Here is a 14546-nt window from a genome sequence, read left to right as displayed (position 1 = left end):
TTATTTGAATTTTTAATTTATCAAATTATTATAATATAATAATGTCTTTTTGTATTTTTTTAATTTTTAAATATTAGTAATTTAGTGACTTAAAATACCAAAAAAATTACCGATTTCATTTGGATCGAAACACTTTAAAGCAGAAATATTATAAAGTGTTCGTTTTAGTTCTTTTATAAAATACAACATAAAATCCCAAAATAATCTAAAACCATACATCAAACTTGATTATGAATTAAAACTCTTTATGTTTCCTAAACAAAATAAAAAAAAATATCATATTTTATTTTATTTTAACAATCAATCTATGACAATTTAAATATATTTTATTTTTTATATAAAAATAATGTATTAACACTCTTTAAGTTTTCATATTCCAAAAAAAATTAATTTTTTAAAAATTAATAAAATATATATTCTTCATTAAATATACCCTTTAAGTTATTTCACTCAATAACCCAAATATTTAATAACTCCAAACCAAACAAGTCCAAATTTTTATTTTCCTTTCATAATAGTGGGTTAATTAATTAATAAAGTAGTAATAAAATTACACCGCCATTTGAATTTATAAAATAATATTCTTCTCTCTCTCTTTCTTCTCTGTCTTTCCCATCTTATTCGCTGTCGTCCCTTCCAAGAGTCCAGTCTTGAAAGCTACTATCTTTCTTTCCTTCTATCAATAGTTATGGAAACCCAATTGAAGAAGATGATGAAGAAGATCATATGAAAGGAATTCAACCATGGCGTTTCTCTCCACCACCGATTTCCTTCTCCAATCCCAACAATTAGAACCCACAGATCTCCAATACTCCACCGCCGCCGCCACCCTTCCTCCCCTGTTTCCCCATCATCATCATCATCATAATCAAGATCATCATCATCATCATGATTTCTACTCTCTTTCCCTTCCACCTCCCTTGAAATCGTACGATCATGATTTTAACACCGGCGGCGGCGGCGGTGGCGGCGGGGGGATGACAACGAAGGAGGGTGAATTAGATGATGATGAGGATCAAGAGTTATGGGATGAAGAAGGATCGAGTGGAGGAGGAGGTGGGCAGAAGAAGAATATGATAAGAAGGTTGAAGGTGGAACAGGTGAAGGCTTTGGAGAAGAGTTTTGAAGTGGGTAATAAGTTGGAACCGGAGAGGAAAATGCAATTGGCTAGGGCTTTGGGTTTGCAACCTAGACAGATTGCTATTTGGTTTCAGAATAGGAGAGCTAGATGGAAGACTAAGAAGTTGGAAAGGGATTATGATGTTTTGAAGAGGAAATTGGAGACTTTGAAAGCGGATAATGATAACTTTCTTGCTCAAAACAACAAACTTAAGGCTCAGGTACACCGAAATTTTAATTACTCTTTCTTAATCCAATTCAATCTAATCCGATCTTAATTCAACTCGAAAAACTTTGAACACAGATTCCTTATAATAGATTAGTTTAAATTGTAAGAATATTAAGTAGGTCAAACTCTTTTTTTTTCGTGAAGAATGCAATATAATCATGAAAGTTTAAGTAACTAAAGTAGCATAAAGTTATTGAGTTTAAATAACCAAAGTGATTGAGAATAAACAAGTTTAATTCTTACTTACAACAAAACTTGTTCGAATGAGTTTATTATAATAAATTCAAATAATTGAAATAATGTTGATGTTAATTTTGAATATATATATATATATATATATATATATATATTAATTTTTTGGTTAAAGGATATTAACGAGTATATATAATAATAAAATAATTTTTATTTTTTAAAATTAAAGATATTTTTAGTATTTTGTTAATGAATGAAGTGATATAATTGATGAAATAAAAAATTAAATAATGTTAAATTATTGTTGAATTTTTATAAAGAAAACGCATCGGCACATACTATATTTATGATTTTGAGGTGACAAGTTCAATTTTCACTTAGAACCAGACAAAACTAAACTATTGAGATTTGAGTTATTCTAATTGGTTACGTTAAACAAATATCTTATTAATATAGATAATATATATTAAAAAAAATATTATAATTTTCAATTCCAATTCTACTTATCTTATTCAAATGAATCGTTTATCTGATAGTGTTATTTTTATTTTATCTGAATATTGGGTAAATCTTTGTTTGACTTAATTTAAAAAAAAATAGTTTTTTTAATTAGTATTTTATCTCTAAATAGATAGATGAGAGAAAATATATTAAATAAAGATATTTTGATAGATGAATAAGTAATGTAATTGATGAAGTTAAAGGACAACAAATATTAGGGTTTTGGTAAAATTAAAAAAAAAACAAAATCCAATATAAAAAACTCTTAGAGCTTGTTTGATGTGAGTTTTTAAGATTTTTTTTTATATTAATTTTACTCTGTTTTTTTAGAAACTCTCCTACTATTTAACTATTAAATCACTCGTTTTTATTAATTAAAATATTTTTATTTTTATTAAATTAAAATTTAAATACCAAAAGGACATTTTAATAATAAAAAAATTAATTAAAAACTAAAATAACCTAATTTTTTTAACCAACTAAGTTTCTATAAACATAATCCTAAAACTCAAAAAAAAAAAAAATCCAAGATGAAACCAAGGTCTTAGTTATCAAAATAATCCAGTTTGAATATTTTTGTAATGATGGTAACACTAATGACAATCACCCCTTCAACTTAAGACAGTCATTTTTTAGGGTTAATCAAAACTTAAGAAAGAAAAATAGTACAAAAAGGCCTAATTAATTAAGTTTTGATTGATTATAATTATCAAATAAATTAAGCTAATTTTGATGTGCAGCTATTGGCTATAAAGGGTAGAGAATCACCAAGGATAATGGAAATGGGACCCAATATCAACCTCAATATAGAAACAACTCAAGAAGGATCATATTCATGCAGCTTATCTAGCAATAATAATAATATTGCCGGCGGTGGTACAACAACAACTGAGGACATGATCAATATATTTCACAATTCATCATCAGTTTCCGGCGCCGGCGCCGGACACATCCAACGGCAGAGATTTCTTCATAATAATATGGTTCTTAATCATGATCAAGAGGAATTAGGCCTCTGCAACATGTTGGCGGTTGGTGGATCGGACGATGACGCCGGTGATCAGACCGGTGGCTTTTGGTCATGGTCCGATCAACACCAACAACCTTACCAATAATCGAATATTTTCTTTTCGTAAAAAAAAATGCTAGTTTGCTTTTGTTTTGTATTTGTGGGTTTAATTCACTCTAGAATTAAATTATATGGAAATTTAAGGAATTGATTTATGTGCATGTATGTATGAGCAAAAAGATAGAAATTAAGATTTTATCATTTTTAATTTTATTATTTGTCAATTTTCTATGTATTTGTTTAAAAAATGGTGTATAATTTGGTATAGACAATGCATTCAATGAAGTTGGAATATTCTATTAGCTAAGGTCATATGTATCTCGTTAATTAAAGTTAAGTGTGGCATTTTAGGTCGAGTTTTGGTTGGTGGATTCGGGTTTGCAGATTAACGCATTTGCAGTCCTAAGGCCAGCCATTGATCCAGTAGTTGATCGATACTAACTCGAAACTGAACTTGACCTGTTTATTTGTAATTGACCTGAACCTGACTCATTTCGATTTAAAATGATATAAATAATATCACATCTCAATTTTAGATTAAAATAACATCAATATAAATACAAAAGAATAATGAATTTAATCATAAATATATTTTTAAAAAACATACCAAAAAATGAGTCAATGAATAGGAAATGACATACAAAAGTCTAACAAAAAAAACAAATATCTATATTAACGGGTTGACGGGTCTACTTTGGGTCATTTAAAGTCGACTTAATTTTGACATGTTTATTAATCGGTTAAACAGGTCGATCTGATTTCGACCCGAACTTAGCTATACGTGATCCTAATCTGTTTTTTTTCGTGTTCAGCTCGGGTCATATTTTTGTGTTCGGTTCAGATCGTATTTTCGTGTCGAGTCATAAATTGTCGAACCTAATTAGAATATGGATAACTAAAAACATAATAGGAAATAGTGTCATAATAATATTTTTGTCAATAAAATATTTAAGGTGAAGGTTTGAATCGTTCAAACTAACAAAATTGTGAATTGACCGTTTAATTTTTGAAAGATCTACACACAACTGTTACGGTGAATAATTAAGTAAAAATCGATTCGATTGAACATTTTATGCTTATAATTATGCATATTCACTGTATTTATTGGTTTGATTGATTTGACTTGTGAACATAATAGATTAAATTAATTTTAATAAAAAAAAATAAATTGAGAAAATGTTGTTCATTAATGATTGAAGATGGAAACAATTAGTTCACTTATGCTATATCATTATTTTATACTTATTAATAATTACTTTATTTTAGATTTGTATCTTAAATATGGCTTTTGTGTTAGGAAATAATCACAATTTTATATTCATTCATGGCGTACCCTAGGTTAAGCGCATGTAAGGACAGATGGAATCCCTGTGACGGATTGCCCTCTCAACCCCCTCACAAAAATATATATGATTGATAGAGTTCGCGAGATTCTGTTATCTCGTCAAATTGATTCAAATCATGTGAATCTGAAATCCAATATATGTATCATTCTTTGGCTGAATTATTATTTGTGTCGAAATCGGTCAAATTTTGGCCTTTCATTACTAACCAGGAACCGGGGGAAAGAGCGAATTCTCGAGCTTCACACTTAATCGAGCAGCGAAAGGACCAACACACAATAAAAAGAAATACAAGTAGAAAATAGTAAGGATAACAAAATAATATTTGTATTCAACTCATGAGATATTTACTTTTAAGCACTTGAAACAAGGTGAAATAGTTAATAAATTCGTTTTTGCGGAGGACTTGTTCTATTAAGAAGTATAACGAATTGAAACTCTAAATTAGGTCCATTCCAATAAAATGGTCGTTCACGGCCCCAATTGAGTAGGGTCATAAGGGTCCGAAGGGATAGCGAAATGTGTATTAGTACAATTAGAGGATTGGTTGCAAGTCTTTATTGTTCCTATAGTTATGACCAAATTTTCACATGTTCGTTTCGTTAAAATTTATAAAAATAATGAACTATCTAAGAGTATCTAAGGGTTGGCGCGTTGTTCTCACCCTCAGTTCACTCTTTCTGGTGAGTAAGCGACGTCTACTCGTACACTTTCTTTTGGCCCTTATATATATTTTTTAATCGTTACTCCCTCCTTGTAAGGGACACATAGAGCCATCCATCATATGGGATCTCATCTGGTGTACGACGAGTTAGATGATCGCCTAGCCCCTCTAACACGGACACCCAAAATATAAAAATAATAATAATAATACCAAAAAGTTTGATCCCTATATATAATAACCAAACAATCAACCAATTAAATTGTGTTAGTTTTATTAAAAAAAACTCAAACTTATTATATTTATTTATTTATTTAATAAAACATAAAATATAACTATTAATTAAAAAATAAAAATAAATTTATTTTGCCAATTAATCATCCATAGTACTTTTCTTCGTTCATGGATTAGTAATTTTCATTTATTTCATTTCCACCATTTTAGTTTGAGATACTCCTTTTATTAATCTATTAATTAATATATTTATTTTTAGTTTTGAACCGATGGAGATATATATATATATTTTTTTTATATCTAATCAAATCACAATTGATTTTTTTTCCTTAACATTTGTTTTGTATATCTAATCAAATCACAATTGAATTTTTTTTCCTTAACATTTCAGCACCTTATTTTTTTTCTTGTCATCTTGTTCCAATCCTAATATGAATTATTATCCTAGTTTTGATAAGAAAATATGGGTTAGAGATTATACTTGTGAGTGTCATGCTTTTATAAAATTATAAATATTGATTGTAAAAAATATATATTTGAATTATTTTGGTGTCTATAGAAACTATTTGAATTTTATCACTTTTCATATTTCTATTATAATAAATTAATTTATCATTCTTATTATTTGAGATGTTATGTTGAAGAGTTTTCCTTTAAAGTTTATGTAATCTAAGTGAGAATCGAACCCGATATTTTGCTCTTTTAAAAAATATTATTGTCATTTAGTTGATTTTTTTTCTTAATCAAACATCATTTCATTTATTTTTACATTAATCAATTTAATTAATTAATTAAAATACTAAACTAAAATATATTTACAAAAAAAAATATTATTTTATTCTTATATTAATAATCTTTTTTATTAATAAAAAAATATCATCCTCTTGCAAAACAACACCACTCCACACTATTTTAATAATCTTGTCTACTTTAATAATATGAGTTTATTATAATAAATTAATACATAAATAATTACTCACATGAATGAATTCTAGATAACTTAAGATAATTATAAAGTGAATAAAGTAAAAGTTTAAAAATATTTTTGTAATCACAATTAAAAAATATAAATATTATTAATGAAGGGGATAAAATACTTTATAATTTTAAAGCCACATATATATGATAAATCATATATATATTTTTTTACTTTAACTCCCTTTTAAATTTTAGAAATCTATAAATTTAATAGCTTGTTTTGATGTAGTTTTATATATATATATTTAAAATAACTTAACTTTAAAAAAGAAGTTATTTGATTAAAAATATAAATTACTTAATATTCTTTGACTAAATTAGGAGAATATAATATTTTAAAATATTTTAATTAATAATTTAAATGTTTAATTGATGATAAAAAGATATATATTTTATTTTCATTCATATAAACTTTTTTCATTAATACAAAGATGAAATATTTAATTAATCTTCCACACAAAATAAATCATAGTATAAAAAATAAAATAGTCATTGGTTGTTTTTTTTATAAAGATGTGCAATTATATTATTAACAATATCTATGTCATACTTTTGTAATTTTTTTCACAATTTTAAAATCATCTCAAAACATGTTAATTTTTTTTTTCACCTTTTCAAAAATAGACTCCTAACCATTTTCTTCAATTTTTGTTAGTCTCTATTTTTTTTTAAAAAGTATTTATTATTATTATATATTAATATCTTTTAAATTTATTTATCAAATAACTTAACTTTAATTCCAACTAAATTATTTAAATAACTTAATATTTTTCTTTTTGTAATAAAGTAATCAAAATGCTTTTTAATAAATATTTAATTACTAATTTAAATAAAGAAATAAGAAAAATAATCCACATCAAACCAACAAACAAAAAAAAGTAGACTTTAAGTCAAATATATAGTTTATAAGGCCTAGTTTGGAACCCAATTCTTGTGATAGTAATTTTATTTGTGATAAATTTAAATTTTACTAAAGAGACAGATAATATTTGAACTAAAAATGGAAAAAATAATAATATAATTGAAAAAATGTGAAAAATTAAACTAAATTATAATGAGAAAAACCTTTTAATCCAAACAAGCCCTAAGTAGACCGTCACGGGCAGTGGATATCACTGACGTCGAATTCCACGTCAGTAGATAAAGAGAAATGATAGCCAATCAGATTTGAGAAGGGGATATAGTTGAGTCACAGTACTGTCGTTATTACATTTCTCTCTTTGTCGATTATCTCATTTTCGATTCCTTCTTCTTCTCTCACTACTTTTCACGCAAAAACGCACGTTTCTCTCTCTAGATTTTCTCTGTCTTCTGTGAAGAAAAGAAAGAAAGAAGGGGAAGGAAGAAGAAACAGTAGTAAGTAAGATTTTGTATTGAAAAACCAAACCAAAGTTCAAAAAGCTCAGTTATTGTTCTTAGATTTCATTATTTCTTTCATTCAAAGATTGTTTTTTTAATGAATCCATTCATAATCACTTTCATTACTTGCATTCTCACTTTTTCACCTGTAAAAAACTATGATTTCTGTATTCTAAACTGAACCTTTTTCACACCCAGCTCTTATAATTTTAGGGTTTTAAGGATTTCAATTGTTTATTCGACGCAGGGTTTGTCATTTGCATGGATTCTCACCGTTTTTATATGATATCATTTGTAAACAATCAAGCATTTCGTGAATTCTTCGGACCTGCTTCTCGTGTTTATATGTGATGGTAAAATTCTCTTTTTTTTTTTACTCGTTTGAATTTAATTTGATGTTTATTTGATCTTGTTGCTGGGAAACTGCAGGACTGTTGTGGGTTCTGAATTCTGATTGATTTCATCTTCTGTTTTCACTTTTCAGGTAGTTGATGAGTGATAATTCCCCCCAACATTTGGGTTTTTTTTTTTAAATTTGTTTTCTCTGCGTGCTATGCTATGGTAGGTTAGGTTAGGTTAGGAATTAGGAGGATTGAGTCATCTGTTGTTGAAAATGGTGCTGGGTCCTGATGCTGTTAAGGATGATCTTTGGGAAGTTCAGAAATCGAAGAATAACGAAAAGAAGAAGAATGAAAACAAGGGATCAGTGTTGGGTTGTTGGATTAAAGTCAGACTATTTGAGCGATGTCTGCCATCGAAGGGGAAAGTTGATGGCTCCAACAGCAGTAGCATTGTCCAATCTGGTATTTTCTTATAGAATGTTTGAGGAATTGCAATTGATTTCTCCCACTGTGATCATTTCCTGAAACAGTTATTTATTATTAACATTTTGCATATTTGTTACTCTCATAGGAAGGAAAATTGTTTCAATCTGTTTCTATTTTTTCATGTCTATGATTGTGAAGTTCTGAATTTTGTTGAAGATCCTTATGCAACCAGTCTTTGTTCATAAGATCAGTTCATTTTTCAAACAAGTCTCTCTTTAGTTAGATTAGGTCATAATTGTTACTGAGATTTTAGGTTAGCGTGTACTTTCAAAGGTTCCTTAACACCGTTATGTCCTTTTCTTGACTTAGCCCTTATGTTTTGTGGGAATTATAGCTGGTGCAGGGATCCATTTCAAACAAAACATATCTGTAAATTGTTGCCGAAAACATAATAATAATAATAATAATAGTCATTGAGATATGCATTTAAAAGCAATGTTATTGTTTCCATTCATGCAAAATTGGTGGATATGCTTGATACAGCTATTTATCAATAAGGTATAGCAAGTGTTGCGATTACTAGAAGAATTTTTATAGCATGAAGCTTTACATGTCAGAAATAGGAAACACTTTCATGAATACGACAAGAGAATTTTGAAGTTTTCCATTCATGCAAAATTGGTGGATACTCTTGATACAGCTAATTATCAATAAGGTATATCAAGTGTTGCGATTACTAGAAGAATTTTTATAGCATGAAGCTTTACATGTCAGAAATAGGAAATACTTTCATGAATACGACAAGAGAATTTTGAAGTTTTCCATTCATGCAAAATTGTTGGATACTCTTGATACAGCTAATTATCAATAAGGTATATCAAGTGTTGCGATTACTAGAAGAATTTTTATAGCATGAAGGTTTACATGTCAGAAATAGGAAACACTTTCATGAATACGACAAGAGAATTTTGAAGTTTACTTTTTGTGATATTTCATATTGTCAGAAGGAGGTTTTCTTAACTGTCGAGAAAAGGATATGATTACTTAAGGGACTCATAAGCACAATGATATTAACAATAAATGCAAGAGGATAGTTACTGAATATCATTGAGATTTGCCTCCTAGCAAGAAGATAAATATTCCTTCTGTTGAATGATATTCATGTTGTCTGCTTGTCTGCCTGATAGAGTTGAAGAATTGATTAATTTAGAAGAAATTGATCAGTTTAGGATCTTACTATAATTTCTCGTTGAAATGTTATGTTTTATTTAGATTTTTATCGTGCTTTCATTTATCTGCTTCATTTGTATTTGCTAACAAGATATTACGATCTTTATAATATATTGTTTATTATTACACGTTGAATCAAAAACAATAAGACATATATCTCCTGAACTTTTTGTGATTTCCTCCTGTCATTTAATCAATTCATTTATAGTTGTAACATGGAGATGCATCATTAAGGGAAAATAAATCTATTTTTGATAATTCTGAAATGATGGCACTTCTTTACCTTAGAAAATGAATTTAAACAGTTGAAACTATATTTTGATTTCAGGTTATCTAGCATATGATTTTTTATTATTTATTTATTTTTGTCTAGTCGGAGAGAGTAAATCTACAAACGATACAAGTATTGACCAACAACCGGTAGCTCCAGTTGTATCCTCTTCCACCTCAAGCAATGCAGAAAGTATCCCATCAACGTCTAATGTTCACGATGGATTGAACATCTCCTCCCACCTTAGGAGATTCTGTTTCAACGAGCTTAAGTCAGCAACAAGGAATTTCAGACCTGAGAGTCTTCTTGGCGAGGGTGGATTTGGCTGTGTTTTCAAGGGTTGGATTAATGAGACTGGAACAACTCCTGTGAGACCAGGAGCTGGGATCACTGTTGCTGTTAAAACCCTGAATCATGACGGGCTTCAGGGTCATAAGGAGTGGCTTGTATGAGCACAACCCTCTAAAACTTTTCCTACATTTTTATTTTTTATTTCTTAATATGGACTTGATAATGATTGGAAGAGCTTACATTTTACTTTAATTTTGCAGGCTGAAGTGAATTATCTGGGTGACCTTCTCCATCCTAACTTGGTTAAGTTAATTGGGTATTGTATAGAGGATGATCAACGGATGCTTGTCTATGAATTTATGCCTCGAGGAAGCTTGGAGAACCACCTCTTCAGAAGTATGCAACTTATAATATTAATGATTTGTTTCTATATCAAAACATGTTTCTATTTCTGTCTAGTATCGCTATTTAAAAGAAAATTGGATGCTAATGATTAATCTTTCCTTAATGCCATTATAATTGAGGAAACCACTTAAACCTTATTGTGGTTGAGTATTCCAGTATGTTTCTTATCCAGCCAATTAAATATATTAGTGGCATGTAGGTTGAACTATGATAGGAGGAGAGGATGACTAGAACTATAGCAGGAGATCCAAGGTGGTTCTAAAAATAAATGAAGTGAATTTATTAAATGTTTTTTTTACGTGTAACTGGAAAATTAGGGTTAAAATGTATGTGCTTGTGAACTTACAAATTATCATAACATCTTACTTCTGTTTAAACAAGTTTCCATTGATGTTATCTTAAGGATGGCAATTTCAATTTTCCTCGAAACCACACCATTTGGGTTCCTCTCCTTGGTTTTACCGGTATGGAGGTGGTTTCAGAAAATTTGAAAGGAGTTAACCGCGGATGGTATTTACCCCGCCTTTGATTACTACTGAACACATGGAATTAAGACATGTCATTATAACCTACGTATTTGCAACATTACCACTATATTTATATATATCTACTATTAATCATCCTGAATTTATTTAGGTCATGATTAATATGAAAATATTAGATGTGTTTAATTGAAATACTTTTATGAATAGAGTTGTAAAGATTTGTTTACAATTGTGATACAAGATATATATTAGGGTTTGGAATGGCCAAAGACACGTGGCGTAATATTAGCTTCATTAGAATAGAATAATTCTTTGTGGATAAATATGTTTATTAGATAATTATTGTTATTTATAGTAGGATTAAGATGATCCTGTTATAAATAGGGGACTTACTTTGTCGTATTTAACTAGGCAATGAATAATGTTCTCTAATGAGGCTTCTCGCCTCCTTCTTGGATTGTTTAGACCCCGAAGTTTGAACTCTATCAAATTGTTATAGATTGGAACATTGTCTGTTTCATAAATTGGTTGTGGTATGGTATGTGTTTTATTAAATCCCTCACGGGAATGAGGTGGGGATGATATGATTTTTTTGGCTATTTGACACGTAAGCAGAGACAATATTCACCAACTCCGCTCCACTTTATGCTCATCTCATTGTATCGTTTTTTAAATGTGCAATGAATGATAAAGATGATATATTTTATCTTTAGGGACGGACTTTTGTGTCCAAAATTTTGAAATAAATAAATGAAATTAATATTGTTTTCATGACATGGTCCATTTTTACGGACGTTTTTATGACCTAAAGTGCATGCTCGAACTGCTTAATCGATTATCCTGATAGTGGCAGTAAAATGTAAATAGAGATCTATTTCTGCTCTGAAAACTGTTTATTTTTTCTCGTGGCAGGATCTCTTCCTCTTCCTTGGTCAATCAGAATGAAAATTGCTCTGGGAGCTGCACAAGGTCTTTCCTTTCTTCATGAAGAAGCTGAAAAACCAGTTATATATCGGGATTTTAAGACCTCCAACATTCTTCTAGATGCAGTAAGTGGGCTGGAATTCATAAGAATCTGGATGAAACCAGTTGTATCTCGTTCTTTCTGCTCATTTTTTATGGTTAACCTTTATTTTCAGGACTACAATTCAAAGCTTTCTGATTTCGGACTCGCCAAAGATGGCCCAGAAGGTGATAAAACACATGTCTCTACTCGAGTAATGGGAACCTATGGTTATGCAGCTCCAGAATATGTTATGACAGGTAAACATTACGACTTAGCAATTACGTTCCAAGCTTCTCATGATAGCTATTGTTTTTGTTCAATTCTTGATTCATTATCATCATGGTCTATTTTTGTTTTGGCACCTGAAAATGGTATTATCTGAGTTCATTGAAGATTCCAAATTTCAATTATTGTACAGCTATTTCCATTGGGTAATTAAAAAAAATGCACTCTTGGTTTCCTTATGCTGTTTCTTTTCTGGAAAAAGAATAAAACTATGGGAATTCCATAATGATTATTCAGGTCATAAACTCTAATTTGTATCCTGATACAGAAACAAAAGGTTTTCCAGATAGGGATTGTTTCTGTTTATGGATTTGGATCTGTTTTCAAAGACAGGAATGTTTGGAAACTAAACTTAGTCTCAGATAGACTTATAAATTTTGTTTTGTTTGGTTTTTGTATCTAGAAACGAATCCTAACGAACGCTGTCTAAAGGTTGAACTTGGTTTCCAAATGAGAAGCCAAGATTCAATCCTTATCTATAAATTAGTCCTTGGGTGGGGCTGCAGATAGCAATCGCGCTATTGTTCGCTTTCTATTGCCGCCAATTGCTATCTCATAAAAGAACCATATGAAGTACTCTTATCTTAGTTTTCTTATTTCACGTGCTACCAAAATTTATATCAAAGGCTTCCTGCTTCTTTTTAAGTTTAGGTTCAATATTTATGCCAGTCTATCAGGTCTAGGATACACATGGGTCTAACCTGCAGGTCTTGGGTCTCGTCTGGTCTTGATCTATTTCTGCCCCGAACCCAAAAATTGCAGGAATTACTCTGTTGGGCTATCGGGTACCCGCCTGATTGGGGCCATCTTTGTCTTTTCTAATGAAAAGTTCACCGTTTTGTTAACTTTTAATAATTGGTGTCGTCTGTGTATAATATCTTTGTCGATCTTTTTGGCTAAGATCAAGTGTAGAGTCATGGGTGTATAATAACTAATACCACATGCCCTAATTTTGCAGGACATTTGACATCAAAGAGTGATGTCTACAGCTTCGGAGTGGTTCTTCTAGAAATGTTGACTGGACGAAGATCCATGGATAAATCCCGTCCAAATGGAGAACACAATCTGGTAGAATGGGCAAGGCCCTATCTCGGAGAACGGCGAAGATTCTACAGGCTAATAGATCCACGACTGGAAGGTCGTTTCTCGATCAAAGGAGCCCAAAAAGCAGCTCAACTAGCTTCCCAATGCCTTAACCGCGATTCAAAAGCTAGACCATTGATGAGCGAAGTAGTTGAGGCCCTTAAGCCATTACCAAACATGAGGGACATGGCTTCATCTTCGTCATCCTTTCAGTCAATGCAGATGGATCGAACCAAATCGAGAAATGGAAGCAACAAAATGACGCCAACGAGGAATGGGCAGCCAAACAGGAGCCCGTCGTTGGCAAATGGCTTACAGGCATCACCATTTCATAATAATAATCAGTCACCGATGGCGACTACTCCGAACACCAGACGTGGTAAAAATTGATCTCGATAGGTTTGGTCAGTAATCTGGAGATGTTTTTTAATGTGAAGTTTGGATATTGTTGTCATTTTTAAGTTAAAAATTGTTACCCTCTTATAAATAGGACTCTTTTGTGGTACATAGACTTTCCAAAGTTGAAATAGAGAAGAAACTAAGCTGTGCAAATGCTGCAGCCACATATTTAAACTCATTATAAACTCTCTCTTTTTTAGAAAGGATTAGTATTTTCAGATATTAACTCACTAGGGCACTTTTTTTTCACTTTTTTCAAATAGTGTTTACTTGGATAATATTTCTTTTTTATTCTTTGGATTAGAATTTGAAAAAATAGAGTATAAGATATGTTCTATAGATTTCTTTCAGGAAATATGTTTTTAAATCAATGATTTATAGTCTAATTTGAAAATATTTTCTAGATTTGAATTGGATTCATGTGTGAATCTTTCTTTCAAATTTTCAGTAGATTGGACATATTGGTCCTTTTTTTATTAATTGGAGAATTGATTTAGATAAAATAACATAATTAATAATTTATCTTTTTTGGTTTGGAAACACATGTAGTTGACCTCACTTATATGTCTTAATTAATTAACGCATTCAATAAAAAAAATTGATTTTTATTATTAAAAAATATTTAATAATTAATCTTTT

The 14546-nt window shown here is 29.9% G+C and overlaps 2 protein-coding genes across 3 annotated transcripts; both read left to right on the top strand.

The window, feature by feature from the left end:
* The first annotated feature begins 594 nt into the window (after window positions 1-594).
* Window positions 595-3271, top strand: LOC124936267 (homeobox-leucine zipper protein ATHB-20-like). The gene is made up of 2 exons (XM_047476750.1): window positions 595-1340; window positions 2782-3271. Exons 1-2 carry the CDS (start codon window positions 744-746, stop codon window positions 3154-3156), a joined length of 972 nt encoding a protein of 323 aa, XP_047332706.1. The 5' UTR covers window positions 595-743; the 3' UTR covers window positions 3157-3271.
* A 4278-nt stretch (window positions 3272-7549) lies between these two features.
* On the top strand, window positions 7550-14109 carry LOC124933573 (serine/threonine-protein kinase PBL34-like). 2 transcript variants are annotated; one of them, XM_047473993.1, is made up of 8 exons: window positions 7550-7682; window positions 7933-8038; window positions 8170-8488; window positions 10056-10399; window positions 10505-10640; window positions 12047-12183; window positions 12274-12397; window positions 13384-14109. In XM_047473993.1, the coding sequence occupies exons 3-8, from the start codon at window positions 8299-8301 to the stop codon at window positions 13896-13898; spliced, it is 1446 nt and encodes a 481-aa protein (XP_047329949.1). In that variant the 5' UTR covers window positions 7550-7682; window positions 7933-8038; window positions 8170-8298; the 3' UTR covers window positions 13899-14109. The 2 variants fall into 2 exon arrangements, with proteins under 2 accessions (XP_047329949.1, XP_047329950.1); XM_047473994.1 differs by having other exon boundaries at window positions 7669-7686.
* Window positions 14110-14546: the final 437 nt, after the last annotated feature.

This window comes from Impatiens glandulifera, chromosome 4 (genome assembly GCF_907164915.1).
Source record: "Impatiens glandulifera chromosome 4, dImpGla2.1, whole genome shotgun sequence".
Classification (NCBI taxonomy): domain Eukaryota; kingdom Viridiplantae; phylum Streptophyta; class Magnoliopsida; order Ericales; family Balsaminaceae; genus Impatiens; species Impatiens glandulifera.
Note: the sequence above shows the minus strand (reverse complement) of the source record. Positions and strands in the feature narration are given on the sequence as shown.